This window comes from Symphodus melops (genome assembly GCF_947650265.1).
Source record: "Symphodus melops genome assembly, chromosome: 7".
Lineage (NCBI taxonomy): Eukaryota > Metazoa > Chordata > Actinopteri > Labriformes > Labridae > Symphodus > Symphodus melops.
Genome location: NC_136697.1, coordinates 19474808 through 19495822, shown reverse-complemented (window position 1 = coordinate 19495822; position 21015 = coordinate 19474808). Strand labels below are relative to the sequence as shown.

At 39.1% G+C, this 21015-nt stretch overlaps 3 protein-coding genes across 4 annotated transcripts; 2 read left to right on the top strand and 1 right to left on the bottom strand.

Moving 5' to 3' along the window:
• Positions 1 to 1622: 1622 nt before the first annotated feature.
• guk1a (guanylate kinase 1a) lies at positions 1623 to 20284 on the top strand. Of its 2 annotated transcripts, none has more exons than XM_079349102.1 (7): positions 1623 to 1756; positions 16958 to 17071; positions 17253 to 17294; positions 17385 to 17620; positions 17994 to 18078; positions 18172 to 18257; positions 18735 to 20284. In XM_079349102.1, exons 1-7 carry the CDS (start codon positions 1696 to 1698, stop codon positions 18771 to 18773), a joined length of 663 nt encoding a protein of 220 aa, XP_079205228.1. In that variant the 5' UTR covers positions 1623 to 1695; the 3' UTR covers positions 18774 to 20284. The 2 variants fall into 2 exon arrangements, with proteins under 2 accessions (XP_079205228.1, XP_079205229.1); XM_079349103.1 differs by lacking the exon at positions 1623 to 1756 and adding an exon at positions 14052 to 14158.
• arf1 (ADP-ribosylation factor 1) lies at positions 4553 to 8421 on the top strand. Its single transcript, XM_079349104.1, has 5 exons — positions 4553 to 4689; positions 5591 to 5778; positions 5930 to 6040; positions 6182 to 6306; positions 7100 to 8421. Exons 2-5 carry the CDS (start codon positions 5640 to 5642, stop codon positions 7256 to 7258), a joined length of 534 nt encoding a protein of 177 aa, XP_079205230.1. The 5' UTR covers positions 4553 to 4689; positions 5591 to 5639; the 3' UTR covers positions 7259 to 8421.
• cUnh1orf35 (chromosome Un C1orf35 homolog) lies at positions 9879 to 14001 on the bottom strand. Its single transcript, XM_079349101.1, has 8 exons — positions 13383 to 14001; positions 12058 to 12208; positions 11906 to 11951; positions 11734 to 11816; positions 11459 to 11531; positions 11259 to 11332; positions 11014 to 11136; positions 9879 to 10315 (listed from the first exon to the last, which is right to left on the bottom strand). Exons 1-8 carry the CDS (start codon positions 13477 to 13479, stop codon positions 10060 to 10062), a joined length of 903 nt encoding a protein of 300 aa, XP_079205227.1. The 5' UTR covers positions 13480 to 14001; the 3' UTR covers positions 9879 to 10059.
• Positions 20285 to 21015: the final 731 nt, after the last annotated feature.

Genomic DNA, 21015 nt, shown 5'->3' with positions numbered 1-21015 from the left:
TTCTTAATGCAACACCCATCCACACCAGAGGCCCCAATGTTCTTTCTAAGGAAGTGCATTCTTGTAGAGCTTGTCCCATCCATCTGTCACGGATGTCCCAGAACATCTCCCAACAAAACCTATGGACCCCACCAATACAAGACCAGTGGTCACTGAAAGAGTGAAAAGGTCACATCTGAATGAACAAACAAGATTTGAATTGCATCATTAGTTACAGAAGCAAAAGTGTCAGTGTCAGACCAGTTGTTACATCAAGGATGAAAAAAAAAAAAAAAAAAGGGGCACGTTTTCTCTACTTTCTCTTGTAGTTTACTGATTTTCATAGCCTTAATTTACTTACAATCTGATGACTTGTTTTCCATAAACTGTGCCGTCTATGTACATAAGAAAAATCTTGACCTGCTATTGACTCAATATGGAAGCTAAACATTTCCGCATGTACCCAGGGCGGAGTGCTAAATGTATGTAAATCCCTTTTTACGACCTTTTCAAGCTGCCGACAATCGCCATTCAAAGGTGATTGGCAGCCGACACCAGTGCACATTTATCCTTTTGCCCCTGGCTGTCTCTCTCTGTAGCGCCCCCTACTGTGAGAGGCGTGGGGTAGGGTGCCCAGTGGCACTTGTTGCCAATGGATAAAGCCAGCATGGATCCTCTCATGGCAGCGGTGCCGGGCGTTGTAATAATGTTCGGTTTGTTTTCTGCGTCACACCTCCTTTGGTACGTTGCCCGACCTATAATCCAGAACATGAGTCGCAGAGGGAGGCATCCCATGCCTGTCCATCCGAGTTCCAGCACTGCTTAGCCCAACCAGCTTCTTTGTAGGACTCACACTTCTGGTTGCCTGTGGGCCATTTCATAATGTAAAGCTATTAACATGACGATTATGATTATGGAAACCCCTCCCGATAAAAAGTTAATCCATAATAAATTCTTTGTCATCATGTGAAGGTTTACAAAAGTGGGAAAAACATTCTTTTCTCATCCATACACACTTGTGCATTCACACAATTTCTCTTCCTTAGCCTCGTCACACACACACACACACACACACACACACACACACACCAGATCAGCGTTCCCAAGCCCCTTACCGAGTGTTTTTATCCTTGCTAGGCCTTGACTCAGAGGGGAGTAAGGCCCCTACTGAGATCTTAACCCACTTCCTGCAAAGCCTTTTTGGCCCCTTGGCAGCTCTCTTCCATTCACAAACAACCTTCATCAGCCAGAAACTTACTTTGAGTAGGGCATGACTGACTCAGCAAATTGTATAAAACCCATCAACTAATGTACACATTTTCAGGAAATTTCCGAAAGCATATTTCTCCTGCAGCGAAGTATCGGTACTTTGAAAACCTCCAGTCTTCTCGCTATCTATTAGGAAGCCAAGGCACCCAGGTGAGAATAGGTGTTCTGGGAACACATTTTACACAAATAGAGAACGGGTTAAGAAAGGAGAGACAGTCCACTCGTGTGTCTGCGTGTGTGCATGTTTGTGCATGAAGCGTGGGAGAAAGTTGTTAAGCGTGTACACAAGTGGGGTAATCACAATTTGTTTGTGTGTTCAGGGGGGTTGTGCAGGGTGTGATATACACCCCCTACTGTCCTTTTTCTCTGCCCAGCCATCACATCTGACATTATGTGGGGAGTTATGAAGAAGAAAAGGACAGACAAGCAAGGAGCAGGGCTCTTAAAATGGATATTACAGCTGCCTGTGGAGCAAGGAAAGGTGGATTTCTCTGTGGACCATTACATGGTACGTTGTTAATAGATATTACAGTGTTGTCAACCTTAGAGTCCATTCTTTAGGATTTTAGTTTAAATCAAGAAATAAAATGAGACTACTGGAGATGATCTTCAATGCTAAGAGTTAGCAGCTGGTGGCTGAGTAAAGTCAAAATGTGTGAATAAGCTCCAGCAGAAGATGCATAAATTAACAAAATGTGCTTTGACAGGTTTCTTTGCAGGTGTTTGCCTTGATCTGTGTTATTACACCTCAACACCTGCAACTGTGCACTGATTGTGTAAAGAGGGAAATTGTGGGTTTGAGGTCTTGAGTTTGTCTTCTGGAGTTTTTCTCCAGCTGTATGGAGGATTTCTAAACTAGTCATTTGCTCTGATTTCTTCTTGTTGATATGGATTTTTTTTCAAATGATATGGGGGAGTTGTAGTATTTGGAAATGAGGAATCACGGGATGGGTCAATCATTCAGCAGCTGTTCCACGGTGTGCTGTTGGGGGTTTTTTTCAATAGTAAATCAACCAGTTCTGCAGTTCATATTAGTCCATCTATTGTTAGAACCTAAACAGAAGGACATACTGATTGACAGGTTAATGTTTTTTAAATGGAGAGTATTTTATCTCCTTATTTTAGAAAATGTTTTTTTTTTTCTTCAGATAGTCAGAGGGGCTGTTCAACACAGAGAGGGAAACATTTTGTGATAAAAATGTTATGTTTTCAATATTTCTATACTTCAGTACCAATTGTCTAAGAAACAGCCTGTATGTATTTGCTAATATACTTTCCTAAAGGAATAGACAAAAAAACAACAACCAAAAAACAGAAAACATGAAAGAACATAGAAAAAAAATCACATTTTTATTTACATTGCAAGTAGGATGAACTCAGGTCTCAGGTCTCTTTGGTTTTCAAGTAGTTTTTTTTTTTTTACTTGCATGTACCTTTCCATAAAGATGCAAAACAAAGGGCATAGCATTTTTTTTGAAGAGTGGACTCTTTTCTCCAAAAAGAAGGATGTGGTCAGTTCAGTTCAACTCCAGATGCAGGAAACTTTCCTGCCCTCTACCTCCGTGATGTAACATTGGTAATTTCATATACTGTGGCATCATATTCTCTCGTTCCCCTAATTTCATACCCCTTATGTTTCTTCTTTCAAACTTTGATTTATCAGTTAATACGATTCTTCTGACATCACTTTTGTCTCATGTTGTTTATTAAGCATATTCTGTGATTGAGATGAAGTATTATTTTGTCTCAACTTTCTCGCTTGAGAGCATGATCGTCTGATGGTGTGGTTACTGATTCACTTTAGACACAACTGGTGGTTTATACTTCCATGCATGTTTAGAAGCCTAAAGTCTAGCCATGACTTGACCCCCAAGTAGACCGAACAATTGGACTTACAAACTTTCTTAAACAAGGTATGAAATTGCAGCATTTTCTCTGGAGTTTTAGTATTGACCTACCATCTTGATTTTGTAAGTGGAATAAATTCAAACATCAGCAAAATAAAAAAAAAGATAAAGACAATGTTTTTCAAATGTTTTTGATGGTTTTTCTTTTTCTTTCTGGCATTTGGCAGGGCAAAACCACAAATTATTGTTGTAAAGTGAGACAGCATTATGGGCGTTTAATGTGTGGTCCATCGCCAGCTATAGACTCATCTTCCCTCCTGCTGTTTTTTGCTGCCCTTCTCCCCTCCTGCTGCCCCCTCTGCTGGGGGTTGCCGGCATAGTTGACCCTGGTTAAAATTCAACTGGCCCAACAATAACGTGGTTAGACTTTCACTTAATGGCCTTGTCACGGATCAAAAGGAGGTGGAAGTGGCAGAGTTTATAAAATGACCAACATAGATATAGATTAAGTTATACTGTACGTTTTAGAGACTGCAGGTCATCACCAGGATGAAATATTTTCTCTTCAGCATCATCTAGAGAAAAGGCAAAGTGGTTAAAATGGTTGCAAATGTCCATTTCATCCTTGCGTTTTCATATTCTTCCTCATCCGGACCACCTACATTGAGCCAGATGAGTCCATGAAGTTATAGTTAGATTAAATAGATTAAAAAAAGATGACGTATTGCGAATGTGTTTGGTGTAATTTAAGGGGGTGTATTTCAAATAGTAAGATAGACATTTAATCAATGTTATCATGGGCATTACACCCTTATAAAAAATTCCCTTTAAAAAATAATGAAAAATCCTATTTACTCCATGTATCTGCAGGAATACCTAAAATATGCAATGATTATAGTAGGAGGATCAAGAGGGCCAAACAGTTGAATCCCCAGGTATACATAAACCTAGTAATTGTATCTGAAATTAAAGACTTTAAGGTCAATCTTTGACACGTTTTTTTGTTAACTCAAACCAACATGGGTTAGACACTAACATGGGTTAGAACCATAGCCTGTAAATATTTAAGGTTAGAACACATTTAAAAGACATATAGTATCATCATCTTCACAACCTTTGGAATAAGATGGCCACAGGGTTAGTAATAAATGCTTCATTACCGTAAAACTTTTTATTCAACAACATACATTACTTTACATGACTTCAGCTCGCCTAATTGGGCTATGTTAGGGATGTATTGATGTTACTACACATTTTTTTAAGAAATGGTCATCACTAGGTTTTACTTTTTGCGAAGATGTTTGTATGCCAATAAACTGTTAATGAAATATGAATCAATTGATAAATTTTATAGAGTTAGAAATGCCATCATTTCATAAAAAAAAAGAAAAAGAAAAGATATATCTGCAAATGTACTGAAATTAAACAGAGAAACTTCAAAGTAGCAGGGTGTAATTCTTCTCTGAGCCACTAGGGGAACAACATCACCTCTGTGCCGGAAGTGTTGACAGTGTTGGATTTCTGACGTGTCAAATCGCCATTTTTTATCCTGAGGAAGGAAACGCCTTGGTGAAGGAAGGAAAACATCAACTTTGTAAGTTTGTAAGATAGACTTATTTTAGGGCTATTGATTGTAGGTTTTTTTTGCTTAATATAAGGGCACAAAACGTGTTTTCTGTTCACTAGCAAAGTTGTCTTGTTTTTTAAAAAAAAAAACAAAAAAAAAAAACAATGCCAAACTGTTAATTTGAGCTCGTGAACTAACCTGTCCACGAGCTACTCCGAGGATTTCCGCATTTCCATCGTATTCACACATCTGCTGTTTTTACCAAAAACATTCAATAAGGTTTCTTACTTGAATAAGCGCTTCAAACTAATCCGAATTGGTCGGACGACTCTTTGTACACGAGTTTAAGTTGTTGCCATTTTTCTTTGTTTGCAAACTTGTAGCATTTCAGACAGGTTAAATGTCAAAATACCCAGTTACATGGTCTTAAGTCTTATTTTAGGAACATAGTGGGCTCCTGATACCTGACAAGGGTGTTTCTAAAGTCTCATTACCAACGACTTAATTTTCTTGTAAATATGTGTTGGGAAGAAAAGGATGTTAAAAAAATGTGATATAAACTTGCTGTGCAAACACGTCTTACACATTGTACACACATTTATAAGTTTCAATGAAAGTCCAATCTGTTACTGGTTTGTAAAGAAAATGTCATGTGACTGACTGCTAGGATGACTTGACTTGTTCTGTGCCAAAGTGTTTAAAAGAATACATTCAGATTAAAATAACATGAGTGAGGATTAAGCAATACATCTACACATTTGGGAATGTTAATTATTGGATGTTTATAATCAATAATTAATATCAGAATTAAATCAGTTATGAATATTGTTTTTCTATTCTTTTGTAATGACATGCTTAGCACCTCCTTCATTTCAAACCTCATTTTTTTTAAATGCTGAGCAAGGTGTGATGTGTTTTCTCTCCTCAGGTCTTTTTTTTTAATTTTCTAAACCAAAGGTAGGTAACCATCTCAAACCATGGGGGGTTTTTTGTCAATGTTCTTCAATTTGAAGAAGGACATGAGAATCCTCATGGTGGGTTTGGATGCCGCTGGAAAGACGACAATTTTGTACAAGCTTAAACTAGGGGAGATTGTGACTACGATTCCCACGATAGGTAAGTCATATATTTAAAAGTACTGTTGTCTGAGCTCTGATGTAGCTCTCGTGTTTGGTTTAAAATCCAATGATAGTATGTGTTTTGTGGTTTTATTAGTGTTAAATTCTGTATCTCATGTATTCTATTCTATGACGTTTTCGCCTTTCAGGTTTTAATGTTGAGACAGTAGAGTACAAGAACATCAGTTTCACAGTGTGGGATGTCGGTGGGCAGGACAAAATCCGACCGCTTTGGCGTCACTACTTCCAGAACACACAAGGTTTGTTTTTCAAAACCATCTCCCTGACATGTGTTGGCTGTATTTGTTTCCTACATTATTGCCTGTAATGTACTCTGCGTTTTATTTAAAAAAAAGAACGATGCATATCAAACAAACAAACCTCATTGGCTCTCGTTCCAGGTCTCATCTTTGTTGTGGACAGCAATGACAGAGAGCGAATTGCCGAGGCTCGTGAAGAGCTCATGAGAATGCTGGCAGAGGATGAGCTGCGTGATGCGGTGCTATTAGTTTTTGCCAACAAACAGGTTGGTCATACTTATTAGGGATGGGCATTTCAATTCAGGTGTTGTTATTGCCTAGTTGATGACTTAAACATGTCACACTCACAAGCTGTTGCTCTGAGGTGGCTGCTAGTCTGTTTATAATGGGCTGGTTATCACACACAGGAAAGATAGGGTTCTTACTTACCGACCTTATTGAGGGGAAAAAAGAGATCTTATCGCATCTTAAACGAAAAACCATCAGCGAGCGATAGTGTTGTTTTTTCAACCAAGCTTAACAAATCATATCCCAGTCAAAATGTTCATCACAAACTTTCTAATTCTGTTCCCCTAGAAGCATTCCCATTGACTATTCCTGCTAACACATGACCTGATGAGAGTCCGTGTTTGTCTTTAGCAGTTTTCTTCTGTTAAGGAAAACACTTTAGGGGTTATTTCCTGACAGAAATATTTACATTTTATTTACCTTTCACTGCCCAAATATTTGATTTCATTTGTTGAAATAATTCCAAACATCTGTCTTTCGCTCTAAGTCACCATTCTGCCTGTGATGTTAGATAAGATGATGTCTGACTGGAAACACTGACATTTTGGAAGCGGGTTGTCTCCATTTACCATTTTTATAGATCCATGCAGATACTCACATGTGGAAGTTGCGTCACCAAAACATAGTGATTAAACACGCTTATCCATTTATCTGCACACTGAACAAATACTGAGAGAAGTATTTATGCCAACTCCTTACACTTAGTCTCGTTACAAACGATGTATGTATAGGGTCGGTCTTAACCGTGTCCTTTTTGTTCATCGTTTGCAGGACCTACCGAACGCCATGAATGCAGCAGAACTCACAGACAAGTTGGGGCTTCACTCCCTACGTGACAAAACTTGGTACATCCAGGCAACCTGTGCCACCACTGGGCAGGGCCTCTACGAAGGACTGGAGTGGTTGTCTACTCGGCTCAAAAACCGTTAATGTCATGTGCTATCCAATACTAGTCCACTCCAGACCCTGGTCTCCGCTCTTAGTTGCTTGGTCCACAGGTACTTCACCAACAAATAGCAACAGAGGGGTTGATTTATTCTTGTAAAGATAGACTTTTCTTTTTTTAATTCATATGTAAATATAAGTATATTTGGTAATTTGGTAGATTGTTGCTCTCCCTCAAATCATAGTTTTTCTCTTTCTTCAGCCATATGTGCATTAAAAATGAAATTGGAGGACAGGAATTACCAGCACATGGTACCTCAATATAATCTAACCATTTCTTATAATGCAGGGCTTATTGGTTTAAACAAACTAAACTTAATGAGCACTGATGCACTGCTTGCAACTACTGTAGTTACTTGAAATAATGACTACATTTTCTAGCTCGCCAAATGACCATTAAGTTAACACTGGCCTCTTTTTCTCACGTTTGAAAGTAAATCTGTGTACTTGGAGAATAACAACTGGAACACATGCCAGCCTCTGTCAGTGTGTTAGCCGTTATGGAGACACGCTGCAGTAATCTAATGTCTACATGCTTTATGACTGTTTCAAAGCTGGTCTGCTGAGTCAGCATTTTTCTATTTTACAAGACTCAGGATGATCATATGTTGCCTTTGTAATACGTGTTGGAATGACATGGTCTTTAGGAAAATGGATATCAACATGGTGTTTCCATCATTTGGCTGCACTGAAAACATTACTGAGATCTCCATTCTTCATCCCCTGTTATGAAACTTGTGTCGGGTTGTTTCTTAACACTACAGTGACCATATCGTCTTTACCAAAGTCTTTAACTAACACAGTATACGCTGTTTCTTTGAGAAGTGTAAAGATGTTTTTTTTTTTTTTAAATTGTGATACAAACTAAATGTCAGTGAAGTGTTAAATATATGGTGCCAGTTTCTTCCTGTGCCGCTCATGACCTTTGGGTCAACAAAGAGACACAAAGTGGTGATGTGGTTTATTTTCAAACAAGGTGTGGGTGTTTTGTTTTTTTACTGCTCTGAAGATGTCTTGGGGATGCATTTAACAATGTTTTTAACTGCCTTAATATTTGAAAACTATGTTAATCTCAATGTGATTGTTTTCTATTTAAAGGTTTTTTTAAGGGAAAATCACTGAAATTAAAGTATAGGGATAAAAAAAAATGTTTCTGCTGCTGATTTTCATTTTATGCAGAAGTTGATTGTAACGTCTGAACATGACTAATCATATGTATACTGATATATATTTTTAACATATATAACAGATTTGAGATTAGACAAGCACTCAAAGATATACTAGCTATTGAAATGGAAAAAACATGTAACCAACATTGTCACTAAGACTTGTTTTTTTTGCAATTTTCTGAATCAAATTCAATTTATAATTCAATGGCTTTTTTTTTTTTTACGTTTGGACAAAAACTGCCAATAACTGACACGGGGGAAGGCAGTTAAAGCTATGAGGCTATCTGACATTTTAAAGACAGGAACTCTATAACTTCATTAATGAAATACTCAAATTTAACTACAGAACTCCAAATCGTTGCCATAGCAACCTGTTGTGGCAGTCACCCTTTGACCTACAGAGTAATGTGGTGTAAAGCACCTAATGTTCGGGTTAAAGCAGTAACGCAGAGAGCACTCCCTGGCCCACATTGTTTAGGGGTGGCAATCTAGGACAGCATTCCTGCAGGTTGATTAGGCTGCTGTGGTCAATGCAGTCAAGCCTGTAAAACATGGCAGAGTGTATGGTGCCAGTGGAAGAGACGGGAGTTTGAGACTTAGGTCCCTCATAGGGCTGCTTTGTATGGACTTCTCTCCTGCTGCTCAATCAGCTTGGTTTGTGTGTGGCAGTCTAACGGTACTTGATCATATAAAAGGACCAGCCTGGTGTTTTGCACTCTGCTTTATGAATGCCTTGCTCTTTTTTAGAGCACCCACCAGGTGCCCGCCGGCAGAATACCCTCTTTCAGACCAATTCAAGGCAAATGCAAACACTACAGTCTATTATGACCAATGGAGAGCATTCCAATGGTGTCACACCAGTCAGGGATCTAACCCAGAACGGTGAGGGATTAAGAAGCACTGGCACACAATTGAGAAAAGAAAAGGACCTGAGCTGCTGGGAAGTGCAAGAAGCACAGTGGGATGAAGGAGAGGGGCAAAAAAAAAAGGGCCAAGGCGTCAGGGATCATCGTGGAAAGAAATTTAAAGAAACCCACTTGCTTGACTTTTTCAAATGGTCGGATTTCTTTACAGACAGATGGCTGAGCCGTCCAACACTTGTTCATAATTTCTTTTTCTGTATATCTGGAGATCAACGATAGAAAAATTACTGTGACAAAGCCAACATTACTTTGCGGTCACAAAATTAAAACCTAAAAGGAAACCTTGGTATTAGATTTTCTTGAATGTTGTAAGATGTTTTTTTTGTAAATGAGAACATGAAGAAAAAACAGTAATAGCATTTCTGATTTTGAGAGATTAAGCTGGCAGGCTCAAACATGTCAGGTAACGTCACAGCCTGTGATTGTACAGTCACTGAGATTTGGTGGTTTAATCACAAAAAAATGTAATCAAGTGGTTGAATAAAACCTGAAATAACACCAAAAATACCAGTGTCCCACTTCTGAGTGACAAATTTATTATTTAAAAGTAAAAGCATGTGTCTTGAAGTATTGACCTGTCTCCAGTGTGTTCGATCATTCAGGGTAAATGAGGTCTTCGGGGCTAGCCAAGCTGCTGTAGAGCGTTCTGTCCGCATTAAGCGTCTTTGAATTGGGTGGGGGTGTGGGAAGGACATTAGTCGTCCGAGTCTGTGTCGTGGCGCCGCCTGTGACTTTGTGTGGCACCAGCAGGGGCCGTCTTGTGGCTGACAGGGTTACGGGGGACAGGAGACCCCCCGTCAGAGGAGTCTGTGTCATGCCGTTGCTGCCGATCATGGGGGTAGGTGGGCTGCCGATCGGCCTTTGCTCCCCCCCTTGAATGGCTGTCATGGGGTTTGGCTCCACTCTGACTGTGGTATGATGGATTATGATGATGGTGGTCCTTTCTCTGCCTGAAGAGGAAAAGGAAACCAACAATACATGACTGGGTCGTGGTGGATCAGCTATGTTATGAAAGAAGCTGCGAGACAGACTTCAGGGTAACAACCGCAGAAAATAAGTCTCATGATTCTCAGTGAAAATTGTTGGACGTTTTTTTCCTCTTCGTAAAACTATTAAGAGCATACATTTTGTGCACCCACAGTATATATACTGAGTTTAACTGATACACATCAGCCTGATTTATTTATAAAATTTTTAAGTGGCATAGATTTACAAGCAATGCACCTGACGTCTTTAAATAAAAAGATATGGCTTCACAGTGCCGTGTAGGAAGTCTCTAAAAAGGGCCTCAGCGCCCTCTAGTGCCGACAGAGAAACGCTTTTCAATCTCCAATGCTGCCAGACACAAACAAAATAATGTACCAGAGATTCCAATGTAGAGCAGTATTACCCATTAGAGGAAGAGCCATACTTTTGGAGTTTTATTGTGAGTCAATAAAAACAGCTGTGACAGCCATCGGTCCCTGCTATATGTAGGTGAGTCGATGTTGGTCTAAGCCTGATGATGTGTTTCATGTTGTATAATGTACTGTATGACAATACGTTTCTATCATTTGCTTATGATTGTTGACGTTGTTTCTCCACATCAATAGTTACATGCGTTATGTGAGCCATTCTTTGTACTGTTCCTGTTGGAAAAATCACAAACCTCTTTCTACTGTCGTCTGACTCCGAGGAGGTCGAGTCTCTTCTTTGCCTTTTCTTCTTTTTCTCCTTCTTCTTTTTCTCCTTTTTGCTCTTTTTTTCTTTCTTTTTCTTTTTGCTCTCGTGCCTAGACGGTGGGATCATTATAATGGAATTAAAAAAAGAAAAAAAAAAAGCAGAAGCGTGATACGGGGTCACACTGCGCTCTTTTCTGAAACATTACAAACTTTCATTTTTAAGCTGACTCACCGTTGTTCCACTTCTTCCTTTTCCTCACTCTGAGATGTTTTTGGGGTTTCCTGACAGCGCTCTGTTTTGTGATGCTGTAAAGGAAGTAGGCATTCAATCTTTGCATTAGGTCATAGATCCGAAAGAAGAAATGTTTTAAGTTGCTACTTACAAAAAAAAAAAAGTTCTGAATTATAGTTCTGAATTATAAACACACTTACAGTAAAAACAGGCAAGCCCATTTTAGCAGCTTCTTTTTCCTTTTGGGAGAGCACCATTTTCTTTGACCCAACACTGAAAACAGAAACAATCAACAAACAGTTAAACAGCACATTTGATAAAACATTTCCCATCGACGTCACAAGAAGAACAACGATAGAACATGAATGGGGGAAGAGACTCATATTGCAGTTATTGCTCTTAGTTGATGTTTGCTCTGCGACAAACCGACACTAGTCATTTTTAAAATAATCTCACAAACTAATTTAACAATTACCTGGAGCTTCCCAGGCCTGAGACACGGTCGACATCTCTTTCCTCACCACCAGTTTCTTCTCTCCTGCAAACATCTGCAAGGTCCTGATAACAAATGTCAAGAGACGCCAATTATTCAACATGTTCAATCAACATTATTTAAATGTTTACAAGCAACAAAAAAAGTGACGCACCTCCTTAGTCAAACCAGTCGGTTGCTTCTTTATATTCTTGTGCCCTCTAGATCATGAATGGAGAAGAAAACAACAATGATAACGATTATATTTGTCAGTTTTATAGTTGTTGCTTATATTAAAACCCTTTTTCCATACGATGTTATACATACAGGGCAGCCATCAGTGCTTCATGTTCTGCAGCCTTCACAGCAGCGAGTTCCTCTGCTTTTGATAGAGCAGCCCCGCCTTTCTTGTCTTTTGAATACCATGTCAGATCCTTGCCTTTTTGCCACCGTCCCACTGGTGCCATCAATGAGTTCCCTGAAAAATGAACAGAATAGAGTTGGTTTTAGAGTAGCTGAGAGAGAGATGATGAAGAAAATATTTCTTTTTTCATTTTACGTAAATGTGCGAATGACGCAATCTTTAGCGTACCATACAGACATTAATTTATTAAAAACACCAGAGGAAAATATTAAATGGCTTAATGAGGGCAGATGTTCCTATATGTAACATCTAGACATCGTCCTAACAAAAATGTATCATTTCTTCGTCACTTTTATGCGTGCCAGGGGAGCGTTTTCAAAGGATGTGACAGCCGCTTTGATAAAAGAGCAGCGACACAGAGTGACGTTTTACCATCATACATTTTCTGGGTTCAGTGATTTACAGTTTTGGCAGGAAAAAGTCACTAAAAATATTCTGAAAAACTGGTGCTTAAAGATATTGTCACAGTTGAGGGGAATTGTCAGATCTCTTGGTAAACTTTTAAAGCACATTTAAACGTCACAGATCAAACTAACTGTAACCAATGATGTCCTATTTTCAGCTGACACAGTAGTGAAAGTGAAATGTATTGATCCCAAACTGGGATCTCAAAATACACAAAGTTAGCAACTAAAACACTATAGTATTAAATACAAAGTGAATAAGCACTAAACGTAAAAAAAGAACAAATATACACATCAAGGATTTAACTTCACATTACTACTATTCTAAAATGTGAAACATTAAATACAACATTTTGTAAGTCATCTTTAACTGAATGTAAACATACTTTGCTGGAGGTAGTGATAACAGTTGTGAATGAGCAGCATGACTACAGGTGACTACAAAACTTAAAATGTGATTAATGGAGATCGTGATAACAATTAAATCCTCCCCACGACTTGTGTGTTTTATCCTTGTATGTCACAGCTGTGGTGGGTTGCTACGTAAGTCTTGCTTGGCATGCTGACAGCGAGTGTGTGTTCAGATAGCGGTGACGCTACGTGTGTGTGAGGCAGCGATTACAAACGGGGACCTGCTGCTTGATCACAGGGAAACAGGACGAGAGCGCCCTGCTGGATTCCGTGTAATGAGGAACTCTAAAACAGGTATGAAGAAGCAGTAACTGTGTTTCTGATGCAGCAGTGTGTGATGTGATCGTTATGAGAGCTGATCTGTGGGTGCAAGTTAGCAGAGAGCTGCTACATCTGGTCTGGAGGCAACTTACCCAGATAATTCTCTCTGTGTTTGTCGACTTTAACGTCATCCCAGTTGAACTGGTCCTGCCCTCCTCGGATCCCTCCAGATCTTGAGGAACCAAACATTTTTTTCTCAGCTACTTTTTTTTTGCCGGCTCAGAGAGAAACAAGTGTGCAGCTAGCTCAACTCCTTGACTCTAGCCACGTTAGCCCACGAGCTGCGCGATTGGTCGGGCCTTCAGCACTCCCTCATCCGGGGAGTTTAACCTCCACGTGCCGGCGTTTACTTCGACGACGGAAACTCAACTCGGATGTTTTGGGGGTTTTTAGCAAGATCTAAAAGGCGTGAGAGGAATATTTTTTGTAATCAACTGTTGAACTTAAGCTAAGCTATGCTATCAAAACAAATTATAAACTTAAGGTTTAATAATAATAATAACAATAATAACACCACTGCACGTTGCGCTTAGTAGTGTGAGCTTGTACCCTCTCGTTAAGTAAGAAACTAACACAAACGGTTACCAACGTACGTGTATTTAAACACTTTGAGTTGTTGTCTATTCTCTTAGGCTAATGCTAACAATGCTAAACGTATCGCCGTGTGGTTGCGCGCATTCTCGCAGCTCGCGAACGTGTGACGTGTTGGTGTTTTGGCCCGCAGTGATGACGTAGGATGCACAGTTCCATAATGGCTAACAGCAAAGAAACAGAACAGAGGAGGGAGAAACATCACTGGAGACGGACCTACAGTCTTGGATTAATTTACATGAGATGTACATGAGATATTTTTCCAGGGTGTTTTCAGGTATGGAGGCGGTATTTGATTTTTCTATTGTGCATGAATGTAGCTTCACTACTAGTCACATCCCTAAGTGTGAAAGGAGTGTCTGATACCAAGCTGTTAAACAATTATTTAGTATTTGCAATTTAAACATAATGTAAGATTGTAAAGAAAAAAAAAACTCCCTCAAAATATCGAATGCAACATTTCTATTTAATTTTACCTCTAACATAGAGTGCACGTGCACTTTAGTCCAACAGTGGATCTGTTTTTATCTGTAAGTACAGCCTGGCACAAGATAGTAAACACGTGACACGGACCATACTTACAATAGAAGTTAACAATAACACATGAGAAGTGCCAATCTGCAGTTACTCTGTGATATGTTTAGAGTGGCTCAAGGTAAATGGAGCTGAAACAAGGAGATCACAATGTATGTATGACGCCTGCATGTAAAATGAGTCAATGATTGAAACAGGTTGAGCAGGTGCCCACATTGCAGACTGTCCCTTATTACACTATGACCATGACATGACTAGATGCTGGCTTCAAATCAAGGGTTGCAACTGAGATGTCATTTGGTAACTATGATTACGTATTTGTTAAATGATTTAAAATCTTAAAAAATAAATGTAATCCCAGAGCGCAAAGGGACATATTCAGATTGCTGTTTTAATCCAACCAACAGGCTAAAACCCAAATAAATTCATTATACAGTCAGATTAGACAAAGAGAGGCGTAAAATAATCACTCTTGAGAAGCTATAACCATGAAATGCGCTTTATAAAATGAATGTGTTATCATCATGTTTTTATTTCTTTAGAGCTAGATTATGTTGATTGATGATATATTGTAATCAACATGTCGTTTTTGTCTTAAAAAAAAAAAGGAGACTCTATTGGATTCTTCAGACCTGAGAGATTTCACATGATTTGAATTTGGCTTCAGGAAATGTCAATCACATGGGGTCTAGTGTGCATGGATGGAGTCGAGGACAGTGCAGCTTCCAATTAGTGAAACTCTGGGCTTAGTGTAAAGCTATACGTCTTTCATTTCCTGTCACGCGGCTCTAGGTCTAGTACAAGTGGAGGATTTTAGTGATGGTGCTGGATTGTTTGAGCTGCAAGACTTCGAGGCTTAGCATGTAACAGCATATTAGATCGTGTTGAACAATCAAATCTGTGCACAAAAAGAGATTTGACATTTGCTTGTTGATTAACTTCTGCTATTGATTCGATTGAGTCTCCATTACGATTTAATCAGTGTAAAAGTTTTATGTTTTCAATTGGTATCTTTATATATATATAAATATGTATATATATATATATATATATATATATATATATATATATATATATATATATATATATATAAGAATTATAAGAATAAGAATTATTACAGTTATTACTTTATATATATATATAAAGTAATAACTGTAATAATTCTTAACCTATTGTTCAAATTGATTCTGCAAAACAGCAGAAAGACTGGTGGCTGCAGAGCTCTTAAAAAAAACAACAACTTGTCCTTCTTCTCCCCTGGCTCCTGGAAAAAAAGATCTGCTGCTCCTTTAATTTGCCACGTTGACGTTTGTGTAAAGCGTTCAAGAGCCAACAGAGAGTGACTCTTGTCACTTGCACCTGTAAGGAAAACCCTGCTGCATGTGGTTCGCCCCGAGTCAAGACAACTCATAATGCTGTGATCTTATTCGTGGTTATAAACAGTCACTTAAAAAAAAAGATGGAGTCGGCTTCTTTTACATACTTGATAAATCTCATCATGCCATGTACATTTTTGGACTCATCTCTATCCTGTCGGACATTGACATAAATAACACCCATTATTCTGGTTTCACTTTCAGTACCACTTTCTAAGAAGCTCACAGTTATTCCAGAAAATCAGCTGACTTCCTGTGATACAGCATTTTGTTTAAACTTTAGAGAAGTTCACCCAGTTTGTAGGAAGACTGTCATTGCAATCTCCTATCATTCTGCAAACGTGTACTGTAGTGTACACATTTTAATCAGAGAGTACAATCTGACATATAAAAACTCGGCCCTGCCCTCTTTTGTTTCTCCTCCCTCCTGCATTAAGCAAACAAGCTGCTCTCACTCACCCCCACTTGCATGTCCTTGTCTGCTCGAGCTCCGTGTGCACTGAGGAAACGGTAAGGAGAAATTATACAGTCATTTTTGGTTTAATAGTTTAATTTAATTCTTAGAAATAACTGGCAATGAAAAAAGAAAGATTGATTGGATTACATCACAGCGTAGAGACAGTTAAGATGTTGACAGAGCAGTTCAACAAAGATTCGCTCTGAAAGTTTATGAGCTTGTGAGTGTCAGACGGCTGCATATTAAAGTTTTTAAATTTAAACATTGAATGTTAAAGGCGTGATGTCCCCTCAGACTGTTGATTTTATTTTTCTCCTGTCCCTTTCATCAAGCAGAGTAAGGGCTCTCCAATTAGTGTGTTCTTTTTCCTTGGGCGTCACCATGGTAACCGCACAGCTCTGTTGATTGCCTCTCCTCGGAGAGGTTTTTTGCACTCGTCATAATTAGAGAAATGCTGGCTAATCATTTCATGGTGCTTATCATCACACCAGCGCGTGACTTGTGTAAACATGTTATAGCCGGCTGTAAATGTTGTGAAGGCTGGTTTCTTTGGGAAGCCGATGGGGCTCAGATGGAGTGGTTTCGTTGTGACTCATGCCGCAAGACTCTGGTGGATATGTGTCACCCCTCCCTACGACCTCACCCACCTTTTTTTTTTTTTTTTCCTTCCCTTCATTAAACTCTCCTCTCTGCTTTTCTTGGCCTTTAGCTATGGCTGGACCAAGGCCTGTGGTGCTGAGCGGGCCATCCGGGGCGGGGAAGAGCACGCTGCTGAAGAAGCTCATGAAAGAATATGACAGCGTGTTTGGCTTCAGCGTCTCCCGTGAGTGTCCCACTGAGTATTTCACGTTGATTTAGGCTTTGTTCTCTTCAATCAGGAGCTTTTTGTATTGGTCAGCACAATCAGATGAATCATTAGCTTTGTCTTCAGAAGATTACCTCTGTGAATATTTTTAATAAACAGATCAACCGTTTATGACACGAATGTCTTTTTAACTCCTCAGACACGACAAGAAAGCCTCGTCCTGGAGAAGTGAATGGCAAAGGTACAACATTCGCCTCTTTTTCAACCCTCAATCAAATGTCTTAATCACAGTTGTCTTAATCCTCACGCTGATGTTTTTCTCGGGTTTCAGATTATCATTTTGTCACACGAGAGGTGATGGAGAAAGGGATTGAAAATGGAGACTTCATCGAGCACGCAGTCTTTTCAGGGAACATGTACGGGACGAGTAAAGCAGCTGTGCAAGACGTCCAGGCCAAGAACCTCATCTGTATACTTGACATTGACATGCAGGGTGTGAGGAACATTAAGAGGACCGACCTCAATCCCATCTACATCTCCATCCAGCCGCCATCCATGGAGGTTCTGGTAAGCACATACACTGCATGACATCACAAAACCGAACAGCACTAAGTGTGTCACTGCCAGAGAGGAGTACCTGGATGCCGCCTCAACTTCTCTTTGTTCTACCTGCTGGTACAGGTTTTTTTGGTTGCCTGAAATATTTCTGAACACCCTTGGGTGCAGAAGGTCTAGGTCACGCCCTTATGTGTTGAGGCTACTGGAGGCTACTGGACAGCCCTGGTTCAAGTCTGACTTGGGTTACTCATGTCATTCCCCACTCTCGCCCAATTTCATACTCTATCCACTGTCTTATCCAACAAGACAAAATCTGAATAAATGTATGCATATGTTTCCGCCCTCTGTTAAATCAGCCCTTTGTGGATCTTTGTCGTTTCAGGAAAACCGTTTAAGAGACAGAAAAACCGAGTCAGAGGAGAGCCTCCAGAAGCGTTTACATGCAGCCAGAGTGGACATGGAGATCAGTAAGTATTTATTGTTTGTCTGCTTGATATATAAATGTAATAAAACCAAGCTTGTAAAAAGATAAATCTGAACACTATTCTATCTCCTTCTAGGCAAAGAGGAAGGACTCTTTGACACAGTCATTGTTAATGATGGTTTGGAGGAAGCTCACGGGCAGTTAAAACAAGTTCTCCTTGAGGTGAGTTACTGGTGCAGCACTCGGAGCTCAACTTGAAAGGCTCGAAACCAAACGAATGCTACGAGTTGAGCATCGACAACGTTTGCACAGAAGGATTCGGAATCTAAATGAGCCATTTTGAAAGCTAAAACCAAATACTCGACAGACTTCAGTTCAATCGTTTTAAGTGTTAGCATGCCAGGCTAATTCACTTGATAGCTACGTTAGTAACCCCGCATTACGTCTCAGGTATTCTAAATTGGCTTAATTTAGCTTATCATGAGCTAAAGTATTATGGATTACAAGTCAAACATTAAAAAGCCATCTCCCTTAACTGGCTCTTCCTGCACGATGGAGGCGTTCAAGCCAGATACGGTGTTGAACCGGTGCACACTGCTCGCTCTTTGTAATACGCTGTTGTAGATTTAATAATAATGACAATGTCTGTTTTTCAAATATTACCTGTGTAGTCATACTTTTTCCCCCTTTTTTTTCTAGGAAATAAATATGGTCAAGCACATCAACATGTCTTCGTAGGATACCGCAGCACCCTTGCTCCTTTTTAAATCCAGTCCAACCACTCCTCTCAAAATCACAGACCTCCTCTCAAGTCGTGAACATTCCCTCAGCTGGTCTGTGAAGATGTCCCTTAACAAAGAAACTCATAGAGATGTAGATTTGACATGGCGTTCAGGTGGAGTTATTACCAAATGATATGTAGGAATGTGAAGTGGATTTTTTTTTTTTTTAAATTATTATTGACGGGAAGTATTTCCATGTTTTTGTTTTTATTAGTATGACAAAAACATACTCTAACAATACTTGCTGATACAGTGGGGCTTTGTTTTTAAGTGTGTTTGAGGGCGGAGTTAACTGAGAAACAGCACAAGCGGAGAAATAAAACTCATTCCATTATGTGGGCAAACCAGTCTATCAAGGGTGTGAAGCTGTGTGAAGTACAGTTCTGGATGTCTTGATTACAGTTTGTTATGCTAGCTCTCATTCGAGGTCGTCTTTTTCTCTCCAGCCCGTCACATCGCGGTGATACGGCTGTGCAGAGACGCATGGTGATGCATGGTAACAGACTCAGTCAGGGTTTGATCTCAGGCCCCTGCACACGATAAGATCAGGAGGGGAAAGTCCAGTTCTACAACTGATTTCTAAAACTATGGCGGCTTTTTACTTTCATGAGGTTCATTGACAATAACTTTACTGATTCAATAAACTATTCCAGGGTATCTTCTTCCAGGTTGTTGTAAATGATCAATGTTTTTTGCTGGCTAACTCAATGTAAGTGTTTAAAGTTGTGCTTCAGCAGGATTTAATCCCAGGATAGATGTGGAAACAGTTGCTTCAAACAAACCAAGGATACAGCATGTCACGAGGAACACCGCTCTAAAATAACAAATGTAATGTTTACTTTGAAGTTGTACATTTTTTTTTTATTGTCACTCTATCATGTTGTTGCTTCACTTGTACAGCAAAATGACCTTAATTTAACTTTGAAGAAAAAACTAAATGTTCACTTTTTATTTAGAATGAAACACACTAAAAGTCTGTTTCTCAGTCATCCAGGTCATGGTCATGTGGAGGCGGGATCTGATTTTTGGATCGAGCTTCAAAGTCCTTTTTAAAATGGGAAAAAAGAAGTTAGTCACTGTGATTTGATACGTTTATCTATTGACGACATTCTCTCAAACAGAGTGAAAACATACTTCAGCATTTTTAAACACTTTTTTAGTGCTGGTCCTTTGCAGAAATGTTTCTGTTATTATTTAAATTGTGGACTTAAATACATTTACACTCTGTAAAGATTATTTCATAGACAGTTAGATGCATGCAGTCATCTGATTTGATTTACCATGTACCATTTAACCGACCCTTGCTTAATGTGAGTGTTGTGAAAAGATGTCATTGTGTATGCCTTTCATCCATAAAACCTCCAACAGTACCACAGTCTGCTAAAGGTGAAATACATTTGTTACAATCCAGTAGTGGAAGAAGACTGTGCTGTGTGTTGTTCTATAAATAAGAACTGGTGAAAGAAACTGGCTTCACTCATTTGTTTTTTGTTTTTTTTTGCCGTACATTTATTTGATTCAGATTTAACACATTACTTTTCACATTTCCAAAAACTTCACATGTACAGTACAAGCAGTTACAACGTGTTAGTGCTTACATCTTCATACTTGATATGATTCTTGTAAAACAACACAAACTCCAACAAGGGGCAATCATTGAGAAGTTTCTTATTCGACTGCATTGAGAAGTTAGAACATTCTGTCAGTCGCACAAATATTTATTTACGGTTAAATAGGATATAAATCTGCTTCGGAGCAAACATGCAAGCACTCGTCTAAACGTCTATCACTTACACATAAATCTGTCAGTATGTGCGATTCTGTAAATTCACTGCATAAGGAGAAAGACAAAATGTCAAGGCGGGAAAACATTCAGTTCACAATCGATGGAGGATATTTTCTTTTACAACAAATCATGTTAAATTCACCCACCTAAAGCCATCGGATGTGAAACTGGTTTTCATTTCCACTACTCAATGATTTGCTTGTAGAAATAATTAAAAAAATCATAAGCTACTCAACAAAACAAATCTTTCATAAGCAGCCGACTGAGACCAGAAGTAGATTCTGATTGTGTGAAAGGTGATCTAATTCCACCGCACATCTTGATTAATCTTCCATCAGTCCAAACACCACAGCGGTCAACAAAGATCTGCTGTAAATGTGTCATTATCAGTGCTGAACACTTGATTTAACTT